At 45.7% G+C, this 15,810-nt stretch overlaps 1 protein-coding gene across 6 annotated transcripts in view; it reads right to left on the bottom strand.

Annotated features, from left to right (window-relative positions):
• Positions 1-15,810, bottom strand: part of mef2aa (myocyte enhancer factor 2aa) — a 97,129-nt gene that overhangs the window by 64,779 nt on the left and 16,540 nt on the right. For all 6 annotated transcript variants that reach the window (XM_076262309.1, XM_076262301.1, XM_076262317.1 and 3 more), the window contains exon 3: positions 2,348-2,594. In XM_076262309.1, the coding sequence (XP_076118424.1) occupies positions 2,348-2,401 (54 nt within the window). In that variant the 5' untranslated portion in view covers positions 2,402-2,594. The remainder of the gene's footprint in view (positions 1-2,347; positions 2,595-15,810) is intronic.

Here is a 15,810-nt window from a genome sequence, read left to right as displayed (position 1 = left end):
CTGCTGCTGCTGCTGATGCTGCTGATGTCTCCACTGCCTGCCTGTCTCCTCATTTGGATCCCTGCCCTGAGCCTGGTGTTATGCTGATAATTGGCCCCATCCTGTAGACTGGAGTTTCGCACTCGTCTGAACTGCTACCTCCAGTGTCAGTTAGGGCCGGGCCTGCTGAACCAGGGGAGAGTGGGAGGCTGCTGAGGTATGGATGGGTGTTGGGGAGAGGTGCGTGGGGGGGGGGGCAGAGGGAGGCAAGAGCTGCCATGTTATCACCCTCAGGAGAGTGGAGGAAACTTCAATTAGCTTTCGGTGTGCATGGCATGAAATTTATTTCACCAGCATGGCAGCGCAAATGATTTTGAGAGGGTGCGAAAGTCAGGCGTCTTATTGGACTTGGCAGCCGAGGGATCTGGAGGAACCGAAGGTTTCATCTCAATCTTTCTTGTTTTTAATAGCACTGAAGATAGCGCGGAACTGCTAGCTCAGTCATTGATTAAACTGCCACACCAATATAGCCCATATTCTCACAGTGTTCGAGTGGTATAGATTGGATTGTTCCAAGATGTGGGGACGCAGCTGTAATAGTGAAAGTAGTGTGGCTGACACAGACTGTGCTGAAACTATGCATATATATATATAGAGAGAGAGAGGGAATGACAGCGGGTGCACAGACAGAGTGAATACCAGCTGTCTCTGTGGCTAACCTCATTGATGGCAGTTTGCAGTGTGGGTGAGAAGGAGGAAGAGAGAGAGGAAGATAGAGAGAGAGGGGGGAAGAAAGAGAAAGAGATGGGGTTGTGTGAGTGAGTGAAAGTGTATGTGTGAGCAAAGGAGAGAGAGTTGAAAAAGAGGGAGAGAGTGAGAGTGAGAGAAGGGAGGGAAAAGAAGGGTGCTGTGTGTCCCGTTGACCCGCCCAACTAATGAGAGGGTGCAGAGGGTGCTGTGGCGGCTCCTAATTACTAGCAACCAGCTGCAACTGCACAGCCAGGGGCCCCCACGAGGCCCACCAGCAGCACTCCACCACCCAGACGGAGAGAGAGAGAGAGAGAGAGAGAGAGAGAAAGGGAGAGAGAAAAGGAGAGAGATGGAGTGAGAGAGAGTGAAAGGGAGAGGAGAGAGACAGAAAGAAAATGACACAGAGAACAAGAGAAAGCATGGAAAGAAAGAAAGAAAGAAAGAAAGAAAGAAAGAAAGAAAGAAAGTAAAAGTGAGGAGCCGTGTGGTCAGGTCCACTCCTCAGGCCCAATTCTGCTGCCTCATCAGCATGTGGGTCTGAAATTGCAGGGTGCTCTTGTAAACAGTGGACCGGCGCTGCTCCCTGCCCCAAAACCTGTCACACTCGCCTGCCTTTTACGAGGGCTTGGACGCCGCGGAACATTCCGGCCTTTGTTTAGCCCAGCGCATATCGAGGGGGAGGAGCTGGGTCTGTAGCTCTCGCCAATGTCGGGGTGATGTTCCAAATAAACAAATGGACCCAATGACCAGTAAACAAATCATGGTCCTCCAAACTAACTTAGTGATTTGTAGCCAGTGCGCTGATAACGGCTGCTGGATTCGATTTTGTTTGCATTAGAGGAATATTTAGTGTCATACTGAAGGCAACTGATACCAGACCTTGGTGGTAAGGTTTATCCTGCTGTAGCTTGTGCTAAACTGAACTGCCTACTTAATCTTTTTGAAATGTGTGTGCGTGTGTGCCTGTGTGTATGTGTGCGAGCGTGCCTGCATGCGTGTGTGTGTCTGTTTATGTGTGTGTTTGTGTGTGTGTGCGTGTGTGTGTGCCTGTGCGTACATGCGTGTGTGTGTGTATGCGTCCATGTGTGTGTTTATATGTGTATGTGTGTGTGTGTGTGTGTGTGTGTGTGTGTGTGTGTGTGTGTGTGTGTGTGTGAGAGAGAGAGAGAGAGAGAGAGAGTGTGTGGAACAGTCCTGCCTTATAGCTCCTCTCACCTCATCCTCATCATCCTCTACGAGCAACCCTTCGCTCAACACCACCACCTAAAGGCCGATGGGTGTACAGTCTCTAAATCTACACAGAAATTAATTTACTTTATGCCCCCCCATGGATGAAATTCCACAAAACTTGGCATACCCCCAGAGGATGTCAGGTTAATCATACACAAAATGGGTGCAGTTCAGAACATCTCAACTGAAGATAGGGGCACTCAGGATCGATTATGTGATGCTCATATAGTAGTAAGACAAATTTACTGTCAACATTTTAGTTTAGTGAGGACAAAGGTGTGTGTGTTTGACCAGGTGATTGTTTATGCACAGTGTCAACAACGACACCCGAGAGGTGGTAGTGTCAGACCCCTCCATAAAGCAGCCAATCAGAGACGTTGATACTGACCTGTCTGTTCCTCTCATCCATGATCCGCGTGATCTGTATCTTCTTCCGTCCCATCTTTGCGTTCTGTTTTGTCTCTCTGACACCACGAGAATATCAGAAAAACACCCAAGCTTGTGTTCCTTCGCCCCTCCTAGCACATTGTAGTCTCTCTCACTCTCTCGCCGCTGTCTTCCTCTCAGCCTTCGTCTTCTCTCGCTTGTTTTATCAGTCTGTCTCACAGCTTCTCTTGTCGTGACCACACAGCAATCTGCAAAAAGAGAGGGGAGAGAGAGAAAGGGGGTGGGGGAGAGAGGGGAAAGTGAATGAGAGAAAGAGAGAGAGAAGGCAGCATTAACAACATGGCATTCAATGATATCTTGTCAGACATCAAAGCTTCAATACATGCACTGCTACCGCTAAAGGATATGAGACTCAAGACTGACAGCACCAACACCTGTGCTTCCCCATTGACTTTGATAAGGGGAAGAAGAAAGGAATAACAACTGAACAGAAAAAGAAGTAGGCTAATAAATGACAGACAGAAAAATAGAGAAAGAAGAGGATGTTCACACTTTAACCAGATAAAGAAAAGCCCAGCATCCAGACCCCACACCTGTATGTATATGAAACCACAGGGCAACACATTAGATGGGGACGACAGACCAGATAGTACACATGTCCCTCAACAAGTGTGACAACCACTTCCTTTCACCTCCATAGAGAGAGACAGAGGTGACAGAGGGTGGCAGAGAGAGAGAGAGAACAAGAGAGAGAGAGAAGTAAAGGGAGACAAAAATAAATGAGAAAAGAAGAGAGAAGAAAATGGAGAGAGAGAGAAAACACTGCAAAACTGCTTATCTAATCAAATCTAACCAAGTCTTATTAATCCTATATCAAGATCAAAAAATCTAGTTGGTATTGTTTTCAGTACCTACCTAACGCTTTCTCGTAAAAATCATTTGATTAAATTTAAGAAGAGTTTGATTTATTTTAAGATGTCTCATCCTGAAAACAAGCAAATTTGTCTGCCAGTGTGTTAAGCAAATTTGTCCTAAAAACAAGCAAATTTGTCCGCCAGGGTGTTGAGTAAATTTGTCTTGATAAGACTCCTTAAAATAAGTCAAAGTGTTCTTAAATGAAGGCAAAATGATCACTAGGCAAGCACTAGGCACTAGACAGAGCACTAGGCAAGTCTTTTCATACTAAAAACAATACCAAATAGATTTTTTGATCTTAATATAAGATTAATAACACTTGGTTAGATGTTATTTTTTGCAGTGAAAGAGAGAGTGGTAGAGGGAGTGGGGGGGGGGCAGATGGTGGACGGTGGTGACTGTCTCCAGAGACACAAAGCCGGTGCCCCCATCCGTGCGCCTCTTCCTGGTGCTGGCCACGTCGCTGCCAGCTTTGCTCTTATGATGATTAAGAGTACACCGAGACTCGGTCTGACTCGGACACGAGGAGAAATCCTCTCAGCCCCGTGTGATGAGGCCGGCCACCATTCTCACGTGCGAAAAAAAAACACCACCATCTCACCCTCACCTGTCACCCTCACCTTTCCCCCATCGCCCTGGCACTCACCTTCGCCCTCCCCCACCACCCCACCAGCCTGCTAGGCAGATTGGGGAGCCAAGAGACACTGCTCCACCTCCAGCCAGCCACAGAGCTGTTGCAACATGAAGAATGGGGTTTGAGTCGGTGCCACAGCACATAGACACAGAGACAAACACCTTGGAAAAATCCTACGCTGCCAAAGCGCTCCTGGCAAAGTGCACGTACTCTTATAACCTGCGTATCTCGTGCTACTGTCTTGTGGAGGTCTGTCGTGTCTGCCTTTGGGCTCTGTTTCCATAAACCTCCATAGAAACGGTATTATTACAGTCTAACTTGCACTCGCGTTCAACTCCCATAGCATACATTCTGTGACCCCTGAGCCTCAAGCTCCAATCCAGCCAAGCCAAGCCATCCACTCTGGGGGAAACAAGGGATATTTACATTACAACCACCCATCTGTCTGTCTGACTGTCTGTCTGTCTGTCTGTCTGTAGTGTGTGTGTGTGTGTGTGTGTGTGTGTGTGTGTGTGTGTGTGTGTGTGTGTGTGTGATGTGTATGGTGCTACTTCCACCACTCAACCCTAGAATGAGATCATCTTCACCACCAACCCACACACATCCCAGCCGCAGTAGGAAACTCTTACCACGCGAAGCCCTGGTTAGGACAGAAAAAAAAATTCCCTACACCACATCACAACAGGCCCGTGAGAGTGGCAGTGTCCTTTCTCATTTGCCGTGACCCCCCCCAAAACCAACACCCAAGTGCACTTCCTTTTTTCTGCTGCTCTGTGTGTGAATACTGCTACCGTGACTGCGCACAGCTCGCTACACGCTCTGTTTCAACCTCCATTACAGAAATATTTTCATATCCCAGAGGTTCATTCCATTCAAATTATCAAACCTCTCTTTCTGGGAACAACAATAAAAAAGAGCAGCAGCCCGCTCCTGCCTACGGCAAGCCCGCTCTGGAGTAATAATGCCAAACTAATATTCTCTTTATGGCTGCATAACAGAAAGGCCATGTGGCAGACATTTGCCATTTGTTGTAACATTGTACTAACACACACACACCCTTCCCCCTCCTTATTTGCATTACATTATATTTATTTCATATTCATCTTTGGTGATGCATGGATTTGAATTGCAGGCGGGTAAGGTGGTCTCTTTTAGTATTTACGTGCTCCAATAAGGAGCTGCACGCTGCCAAAAGCTTCTTCCCCTGAGAACATCTACACCTGCTTTCGCTCTGCATGCCAGCGTGTTGCAAGTAAACGCCACCGTTTCGAGGGATTGTGCTTTCTGTGCCTTTAAGCAAAGCTGCCGTCATGGTCTGTCAGCCATGGGGAAGCCTTGGTCTCTCAACCCTGGTGTTGCCCGGACTCTTCTCGTCCAAGTGCTCGGGTATTAAGGCCAGGTCGTATGAGCCCGGCTGATACAGTAATCACAGTGGGGACATGATGATAAACACACACAACAACAGCGATGCTTTGGGTCCAGTCAGTCAAAACAAATGGACATGAAAACATTGGATAATCTGTCTGTCAGAGGCTTACAACCAGTTTGAACAGTCCACGTGGTCTGAGTGGAGAGCAATGGATATGCCTCTGTGTGCATGTGTGTGGGTGTGTGTGTGTGTGTGTGTGTGTGTGTGTGTGTGTGTGTGTGTGTGTGTGTGTGTGTGTGTGTGTGTGTGTGTGTGTGTGGGAGGTGGGTGTTTTAGTGTGTGTGTTTGTTTTAGATCAGAAGAGCTTGTGGGCCCTCTATGCATCTCTCCTCCAAAGCTGTCGTGTTTGCACTCTAAGATCGCAGGTCCAACCATGCATAATGCGTTGTGTCATGACATTTCTGTGAGGGAAATAGGAAAAGACCAGCTCTAATCCCTCAGCGTAGTGGGGCTGCTAGTGAAGGTGGCATGGCGGGCTACTCTCCGCTCCTCGCGCCCACTGGAGCACAGCCTTCTGCCACAATTTGAGTTTTTTTTTTGCTTCGTTTTAAAGTCACTGTTTGTTTTCCTGTGCTTTGTCAACATCTCCTGAGTAGTATGCCAGAGAGAAAGAAATCTGCTGAGGAGATGTGTGTGTCTGTCTGTGTGTGTGTGTGTGTGTGTGTGTGTGTGTGTGTGTGTGTGTGTGTGTGTGTGTGTGTGTGTGTGTGTGTGTCTGTCTGTGTGTGTGTGTGTGTGTGTGTGTGTGTGTGTGTGTGTGTGTGTGTGCGCGCACATGTATGTGTGCGCGCACATGTATGTGTGAATGCCTGTGTGTGTCTTTGTGTGTGTGTGTGTGTGTGTGTGTGAGTGAGTGAATGGCTGCAGTGCCTGTGTTCCAGACAGTGTCCACAGCAGCAGCGGTGGGGGAAGATGGAGCTGCCGCCTCTTTAAACATCCCCTTGTGTCTGAGATCCTCTCCAGGCCCTGTGTGGACACAGCACTTACACACTAGCACTTCTAACTTCCAAGCCATATAACAGCACAAATGGAATCGCAAGGCACATCAAATGCTTCTTGTGCAGCTTTTAAAATCTACACAGCTTTTAAAATGCACAGATTTTTTGGGGGGCCAGTATGCTTGTATTGCCAACATCAAAATATTGGTTCTGACAACCCAACAGATATGTGACACCTACTGACTAACAAACAGACAGGGGTGGCAAAGTCAATCAACACCAATTACCCCCCCCCCCATAGAAAATACAAAAGAGGCTCATTTTCAACTGACATGTTCGCAAACATGCATCAGCTGGAGCTAAATGTGTCGGCGGCATAACGGATGCCCATGGTGAGATGCCCATGGTGAGAAACATCACTGGGGACGATTGGCGGGTGATGCCAAGCCCTGGCACTCTTAGAGGTGGTGAAAGGGGGATGAGGAGGGCAGAGCGGCAGGTTTTCTGCGCGCCCGCTAGAACTGTGGCCTGTGCTAATCCGTGTAGGCTACAGGGGTAGGGTTAGGCAGAGAGGCGCACGGCTACACTAAACCCTGCAGGATTAGTACAGCCAGTGTGCACTGGGAGTTGAGCCAATGCTCAGTGCCAGGGAGCCACAAACAAGCACAGCCACAAACAAGAACACACACACACACACACACACACACACACACACACACACACACAACCAATGCAAACATATGGATTAAGTCAGATACATCTACATTTCTTGATAAACTGTCACAAGCTATCTTTGCCTGTCCTGGCTTTTCAATTTCACTATGACAGCTCACTGGTTTACACATGTTGCTTACTTTGACATAGAAGAGCTTAATATTTGTCAAGAAGGGCATAAAATGTTCTCTGAACAGACAAAAGACCAAGCAATCATTCTAATATCCAAACTATGTTCTTCCTTTCACCGTAGACAAAAATGTAATTTCAAGCTTGTTGGATTGAAAGACCTTGATACAGTCCACCTGCTCTAGTTACATCTTTGATTTAAACAAGTCAAGCATTTCTGAGAGGTGCTTACCAAACATTTGTACGAGGGAATCGATTGCCTGGGGTACGTGTCTCTATAGGGGGAAGGCCTGCGTCAGCACGACACAAAAATCAATATGACAACATGCCCCCACAGAACGAACGGCGAGACCCGAGCGTGGCCCTCGACTACAACGTCCATGAAGCCCGAGTGCCATAAATAGACACCGGCAAAAACTGTGCCAAAAAAAACTCACCAGCGGCCCATAAGTACAGAGAAAAAAAATAAGTAAGTAAGTATAAGTATGTATATATATTCTTTTGATCCCATGAAAAATAAATAGATAAAAGCGAGCAAGTGAGTGAGTGAGTCTCCAAATGAACGTTACACCAAAATTGTGATCGTGGGAAAAAATGAGCACCTTAGCACACCGCATTTCTGCTAGTGTTCAGTCAGCGCATTAATAGGCACACTCAGTGTGGGCAGCACTTGGCCTCTTTCAGGGGAAGAAGCCACAGCATTTCTCGTGGGAGAGCTCCACCACTCCTCCCTCTCCAGCCTCTGGTGCACTCTCTGCCATATCATCCCCAGGATACAGTAAGGTCAGTCAGAGGGAGAGAATCTATAGAGGGGATCTACAGATGCCTGTACTTCACAGCCTTCACTGGCTGTTCCACCTGAGTGACAGGTTTGTCCAGGGTGAAGAAGACCCCAGAGTGAGGAGCATGTCTAGCAGCATGGAGTGTAGCTCCTACACATCCAACTCTGGGAGGCACCGGTGGGGGTGATGGGGAATTTTCAGAAGGTTTGTGAAGGCAGATGGGCCTCTCCCCATCACTGAAGTTCTGTTTCATTCCATGCACCCAAACACACGCCCACACCCACACCCACAACCACACCCACACCCAAACACACAGATGGGTCAGTAAATGGGTCAGGTTTGTGGAAGTCTGCTTCTATGAGTTTTCATCTCAAAAGAACAGAGGAGAAATATACCAAACCAATGATTCACAAGTCGTTCAGGATGCAAAAGTAACTTGCAAGTTCAAAAAGTATACTAAACCACTAAATTATCATTAGGTGGCGGAAGGAAGCAAATAGGAAATCCAGCTGAAATCTTTTAATAAAACTGACTGAACAAAAGTAATCTCCAGCCCTGCCTGTGATATTAAATGGCTCTGCCACAGGCGATGGTGGACCCTGTTGTGAGGTGGTGGCATGAGATGAGCGATTTCCCTGGGTGCCAATGATGGCCCTCAGTGAGACTACTCTATTATTCACAGAGGCATATACACTCTAAGCCCAGCTCCAGAGCTCCCAATGAAATGGGCCATAACCACATCACACTGCACAAAACACTCTCCCATGACTAGATGTAAAAATGCCAGCCAGAATCAACACCTCCACTGCCTCCTCTCTCTCTCCGTGAAATTGGGGAGAGCAGTTTGATGCTCTGTGAAATGAAATTTGGTGACACGATAAATGTTCTTTTATGTCTGTGATAATTCCCTCATACTGCAGCAGACACTGCTGCTAGCCAGACAACAGACGACAAGCAACTCCTACTCTTTGCTAGACTGAAGGGGTTAGTTGGGGGGGGGGGGGTTGACAACACATCTGCTGACTCTTTTTAAGAGTAGTGCCGCTGCAGTAGAGATGAGTACAAGCAGGATGACTGTAGAACAAGCATCCTCCTCCTCCCTTTGCAAACCTCTTGAGAGAATGAGTGGCCGGAAAGCCAGCAGCCAGGATCATGGGCCCGGCTGTGACAGAGCGCCTTCCTGTGCAGCGTAGCAGAGCGCAGTGCAGGCAGAGCACAGCCCAAGCCTCAGACCCAGACCCTGGGGCTCGCTGTCTGACCGCAGGCCGTGGGCAGCGCACACTCTCCATTTCCTGCTCTTTCACTTCCTGTTTTTAAGGCCCCTGTGCGTCCCATTGACCACTGAATGGGGGGGGGGGCGGGGGATGGTTGGGTGGGTATAGACAAAAAAGAAACCAAGAAGAGAAGAAAGACAAAAAAAAGAAAGAAGTGACCTACAGGGCATGGGCATGTTTCCGCTGCGACCCCCCCGCCATTATCTCGCTGCCTGCGACATGGAGACTAAACAACAACAACGGTCCAGCTCCCGTGGACTCGCAGGGGGAGGGGTTATTGTGCAAGGCGGCCCGGTCACCATGCAGACAGAAAAGGGCGCCCACTGCCACAAACTACCTTACTTTCTATTCAATTATCATCCAGGCCTTTCCTTGTTTTGGCCTCCACTGATAAGGAACATAAAACACTTCCTGACTTACACAACACGGAATCTCTACGTTAAGTGGTTAAGTTCACATGCATCTATAGAAAAAATAGAAATATTATAATAATGGTGATATTGAGAGTTGAGTTGTTAATAAGTTGAGAGCTGTTATTAGCTGATAGTGTATGCACTAGAGAGCGTGATACATACATGGGGGGGGCAGAGAAATGGAAAATGGGGTGAGAGTATAACAGCAAAAGGGAGTGTGAGAGAGGTAGACCCAGGGGAAGAGATGAAGAAACAAAAAATGTGAAAGAAAGGGAGAAGGAGTAAGAAAAGAAAGAGTGAGGGGGGGGCACAGGCTTCTCATCCTTCCTGATGGCCATACAGTTTGTGTGGCACTTGAGGCAGGGACAGGCTGGAGGGTTAGGAAGCCCCTCTGGCAGGAGCCCTTTGTGGTGGCTGCCTTATCTCCCTCCAGCAGCTACAGCAGCACTAGTGCTAATGTCTGCTGATGCCGATCGGCCAGCCCACTGACACCTCCAGACCCCATTCTCTCTCTTTCTCTCTCTCCTGTTTTCATTCTTTTTCTTTCCTTTTTCCTCAGACCTGCACTTTCATTTTCTCACTCACTCTTTCTCTAAAATACGTTTTTTTTTCTTAAGTATTTGTCTTGCCCCCTCCCTCTCTCACTCTATCCACTCACTCTTTTTTTCACACTTTTTATTCCCTCACCTTAGTTTCCAAGGCAACTAATGAGATGTAATTAATCTGATCTACTGAGCAGATGTGTGTGTAAAAATGAGAGAAAGGAGAAGTGTGGAAGAATGAGACAATAGACAGACAATATATGCACACACTATTTGCACCATGATAGCTCCCCTTCTACCACATCGCTTAAGGGGATACAACATTCTCAGGTTTTGACAGCAGCTAGAGAAACACATTCGGCAGAAGTTAAGATGATTAGAATTTGAACACCATGACACCGTCATGGGTAAAATTGTACATGTGTAACTGAAATAAAAACCTACGCTTAGGGGTAAATTGAAACATAAAATCCCTTTCCTTCTACTATTGGTTTGGCAAAAAATAATTCTAATCCCTTTTAACTGTATGGATTTCAAATCATTGTTAAAGCTCTTCATATGTAAATGACTGAAAAATTGTTTTGACATTATACTGGTGGAAAATGTACAGGAGCGTTACTCCTATATTTATGACATGGAAGTAAAAACAGGAAACATGCAGGAAATATGTTTATAAAAAACACCAAATGTCCACTTTCTGGCTACAAAAAAAATATAACACATGCAGAACCTCTGTGCAATACCTACTAAATATAAGGCAAGGAAAGTCCCTGTATGAAATATAGTTCCTGCTGCCGATACAGATAAAAATAGAGCTGAAGCATCACATCCTCAGACAGGAGTGGGTTTAGATTGGCAATTTCTGGCATTCTGAACTTTATTTTGAACTTTATTTCTGTAGCTGGATGGGATTAACTTACACTCCCCTTTAACAAGGGTGTGTCAGACTTGTTTTCAGCCATAAAGCTTATTATGGCTGACAAACCAGAGGCTCGGCAAAGACTCAGACACAAGAACACATATTCTGCATACCAAACATCTGTGAAACAAAATGAGTTAACGAATGAATACCATTCAGGACATCGCCCTGTCATTTCAAGTTCGGGCTTTCTTCTGGCTTTCTAGTTCTAAATCCCTGTGAGAGTTCAACAGGTTGTTCTTTCAGCAGGTCTGTTATGTTTGCATAACCAGCAGGAGTACCACGCAAGGCTAGCCATCTGGTACTAGCCTGTAATGCTATCATGTGAATCTAGCCTGTATGATGTTGGTAGTGCTATTACCATGTGATGCTAGCTAGGCACTAGGCGTTTTGTGCTGAGGATGCAGGCAGTGAGTGGTTAATCTCTGGCAGAGCCAGCTGCTGCTGCTGCTGTCACTGCTGGTGTTTCACTTCCAATCTCCCCTGACCCTAACCGTAATCCCACGACTGGATCAATGTGAGTTCAGAGCATCTTTGTTCCCGCTAGCATATAACTTAAACCTCGGGGAGCAGGAAACCACAGAAAGAGAGAAAAAAAAAAGAGAGAGAGAGAGAGAGGTAGGGAAGAAAGAAATGGAGGATGGGAGAGAGAGTTAGAAGGAATGAGAGAGAGAGGAGAAGCAGGAAGCTACTTATCACCTTGAAAATGACATTGATGAAGAAAAACCCTCCCAGGACATGCCAGGTCTTAGTGCTCCTGTCTTGCATGTGTCAGTGAAAACCATGTAGACTGAGTCTGCTCTTAATATGGGTCACCACCATCATACAAAGAAATGTGACAAAGGTTTAACCAAGACAAGAGACCCTTCAAATTGTGCTGTGGATTAATGTTACACGGAAGATTAATTAGTGATGACAGCCATTAATAGCACAAACAAGTGAGGCCGCTCAGATAAATAATAAAACTGTAATTAAATAGACTAAAAGAACGAGGGATAACCACAAGTGTGGCTATTTATCCAGTAATTGAAAAAAAAATAGATAAATTACGCTCTTACGCATGGACCTAAAACAAAGACAAGGACACTAGTCAGAGGAAGGCTCATAAAAGGAGGCTAAATTACAAAGGCTTTCTGTGGTTAGTGATGGTGGGTCCTCCTCATGCAACACATACTGTGGAGCAGGAGTCAGACATTACTGAGAGACAACGAGACCGAGCACTACACGACGGGCATCTACACTATCAATCACAGATTTTAGCAAGGTCGTGAGCGCAGAGTGCCAGCCAAGGTGACTTTCACTGTGGTGAATGCCTAGAGGGGGATACAAAGAGAACTTTACTGTCTTCTCTCTCTCTTTCTCTCTCTCTCTTGCTCTCTCTCTCTCTCTCTTTCACTCTTACTCTCTCTCTCTCAACTCAAATATTCATTCCATAGTCCTTTTTGGATGACATTAAGACAAACCACAAAGAAGAGTAAGGAGAACATATACAGTATGCATAGGTTGCAGAGGCACAGATAATCACTCCCAATGTTTCTAACCAAAGCCCCTGCCTGCCAAGAGAAGTGAGCAATCAGACTGAATTTGACTTGGCCTTTGAATGTAGTTTCTGCTGGCAAGCAAGAACCCATTGAAGTGGATTCAGTAGCATATGGTAAATGTCAATCAAGAGCACTGTTTGAGCAGATCTGATGTAAATGTCTCAGCAAATGCCCCTACATGAAGGTGCCTGTGAGAGTGTGCCTGTGTGTGTTGGTCTAAGATAATAGGAAGAGAAAACACACACACACACACACACATACATACACCCACACAAGTTGTGCGTGGAAGAAAGAAGAAGTGTCCCCGCCCCCACCCCCTGGTCATCAGTGGTAGCTGCGATGTAACATAATTACTGCTGGGACGCGCCTATTCCCAGTGATCCATTTGCGTCAGTCAGGTTTTCAAGCCAAGCCGATGAATGGATTCTCAGTTTCTCAAGGATAAAGCGATGACCCTCTCCAAACAGCTATATCCATTTCACTTCTCCTCCTCCTGGAATACGGGCCTGTGCTAATTGTGCTGCGACTTTGATTTTTTTTCCCTTTCCTCTCTCTCTTCTCTCTCTCCCTCTCTCTTCTCCCCTTGACTCTCAGTTCTGTCGTTGTTAACTTTGTTTGGGCGAGTGTGTCAGCGTGTGTGTATGTGTGTGTGTGTGTGTGTGTGTGTGTGTGTGTGTGTGTGTGAGAGTGTGAGAGAGAGAGACACAGAGAGAGAGAGAGAGAGAAAGAGAGAGAGAGAAAGAGTATGTGAAATGCACACACACATAGTGAACATATCTGCATACCCATTTGCACATACTGTATCCATTGTAACAGAGAGAGAGAAGGAGTATTGTCTATGTTGATGATCCATAGTATTAAATAATCACAGTGTGCTGATGTCAAAAATAAACAAGATCCCCAACACTCAAGGAAGCATGCGCTAGCAGACTCTTAAATTGGTGCCAGGATTTAGTACAGAGCCAGTTCTAACCAGTGAGTTACAAAATATTTCCTGAAATATGTGCCATTTCCACCACAGCACTTTATGATGATTCACTCATATACTGTCATTCTGGAAGCCTAAAAAGTATACAGTAGAACTTTTCTTAATATAATGATATAACAATTTTCAGAACTGTGAGTGTTGAAATTACTTACAATTACAATTTCCTTGTCAATATTTAGCAATATTCTTACACGATATGTAATGATTGACTGACATTCCTTACATGTCTGGTCATGGACAATAGATTGAGTCATCTTTTCCCCCAACACATGGCAAAGCCAGTGATCTGTGACAAAATATCCACAGCAGTGAACAAGCCACTTAGCATCTAAGTGAAGGGGACCATGCTAAGCAGATGCAGAGGAGATTAAACTCTTTCATCATTGGCATTCATTATAACAACACACCAGTTTAAAGACAATATCTCCACCCTAATTCAGACCAATTACAAACTCTCTGGCACTTTTCTTTATTAAGCCATAAAAATAAGAATAAAAAATAAAAATCAGGGTGAGCAATGAAGAAAATCAAATGAAAGTGACCAAGTAGATACAGCTAATCCAGAGAATGGAGCACTGTGTCTTACATGCAGTGAGTCCTACATGCAGAACAATACAAAAGAGCCACCGTTGCCATTTCATGCATATATTAATAAGAGAATCGTCATAGCTCAAGGCAATTCATTCAAATGCTGCATTACAAATTAAGATGTTAAGAGGGGAAGTTTTTCATCTTTTCAACACAAAAAAACACCATCTCTTCCTCTCTCTCCATCTCTCTTTTTCTCTTTCTCTCTCTATTCCTCACATTTTTTTGTGGGGGTTGGATTTGATGTGGTTGTCTTATGTGGTGGCATGCATCCCTGGCTGTCTCTGTATGGCTGTCCATCAACATTTCGAGTTTTCCAACACACACACACACACACACACACACACACACACACACACACACACACACACACACACACACACACACACACACGCACACACACACACAAACCATCAGACCCCCCAACCGCTCCAGAAGGCACCCTGTGAGCAGCGTTAAGTACCATGGCAGCCTTTTGATGTAGCGCCGATCTGCGAGTCAGAAACAGTAAACAGTGCAGATGAATGAAGATTCACTTCCTCGAAGAGAGAGAGCACTGTGTTCAGATATCAGTCAATGCGTCGTTCGCTGCACCCTAACACGCGTCAGAGCAGGGCTCTGGGCCCGCTTGCATCACGTCGCCATCAAAATCACACCCCCATCAACCAAAACATCAGCATTAGACAGCTACGCACATCAGACGCTGTCAAACTCACTCACACACACACACACACACACACACACACACACACACACACACACACACACACACACACACACACTATCACTGACAGTGATACCATACTGATGGAGGTGGCTTCTGCATCAACAGACATCAAATGAAGAGTTTCATCCATTCATCGGTAAGTGCTGCTCTGTCCCCTACCATTTTGGGTGAGGTACCTCTGTCCAGGATGCTACCCAGGCATCTTCCCTACTGCTCTTTATGGACATACAAAAAAACTTCCAAACAGCTTAGAATAAATATTTGATATGTTCTTCCCTTATGACATTTTTATCCTCTTCACAGTCCCCCAGTTCAACAATGCTCCATTATATAAAAGGTTTATGCAATCCAAGCAGCGCGGACAGCTCTGACTCATAAACTGAAAGGCTGTGAACTGATGAGATTTGTGAGTGTGCGCATGAGTGTGTGTGTGTGTGTGTGTGTGTGTGTGTGTGTGTGTGTGTGTGTGTGTGTCTGTGTGTGTGCGTGTGTGTGTGTGTGTGTATTTGTGTGTGTGATACAGAAACTGATGCACAATAATCTCTTAACAATTTAACATGAGCCAGTGAACTTGACAAACTTCAAAAAATACAGAAAATTAGCAAATGCTACAAAAAAGCTATATCCACATGTGGGCACACAGAATAATATGACTGTTGATGTGAGATTCTGGAGAACTTCTAGTGGGCGTTTTATTTTTATTTCTTTTTTTGCCATCCAGGCCTTAGCCTTAATGCCTCTGAAGCTTTTATACAACATCAAAGTTACATTATAGCAAAACCAAACCCTACAATTTCAAGGGGAGGGCCCGAAAAAACCCCAAATCAATTTGGCCAAGTCCTCACACTCCTCCCGACTCATTGCGGGGGCTAAAGAAGTCAGTAAAAAATGTTCCCCCTTCAATTCATTCTTGTGTTGACTGGTTTTGTTT

This window comes from Alosa pseudoharengus, unplaced genomic scaffold (genome assembly GCF_046254945.1).
Source record: "Alosa pseudoharengus isolate Yale_2024_CS ecotype anadromous, Long Island Sound unplaced genomic scaffold, YU_APseudo_1.1 YU_APseudo_1.1_scf_10, whole genome shotgun sequence".
In the NCBI taxonomy this organism is placed as follows: Eukaryota; Metazoa; Chordata; class Actinopteri; order Clupeiformes; family Clupeidae; genus Alosa; species Alosa pseudoharengus.
Note: the sequence above shows the minus strand (reverse complement) of the source record. Positions and strands in the feature narration are given on the sequence as shown.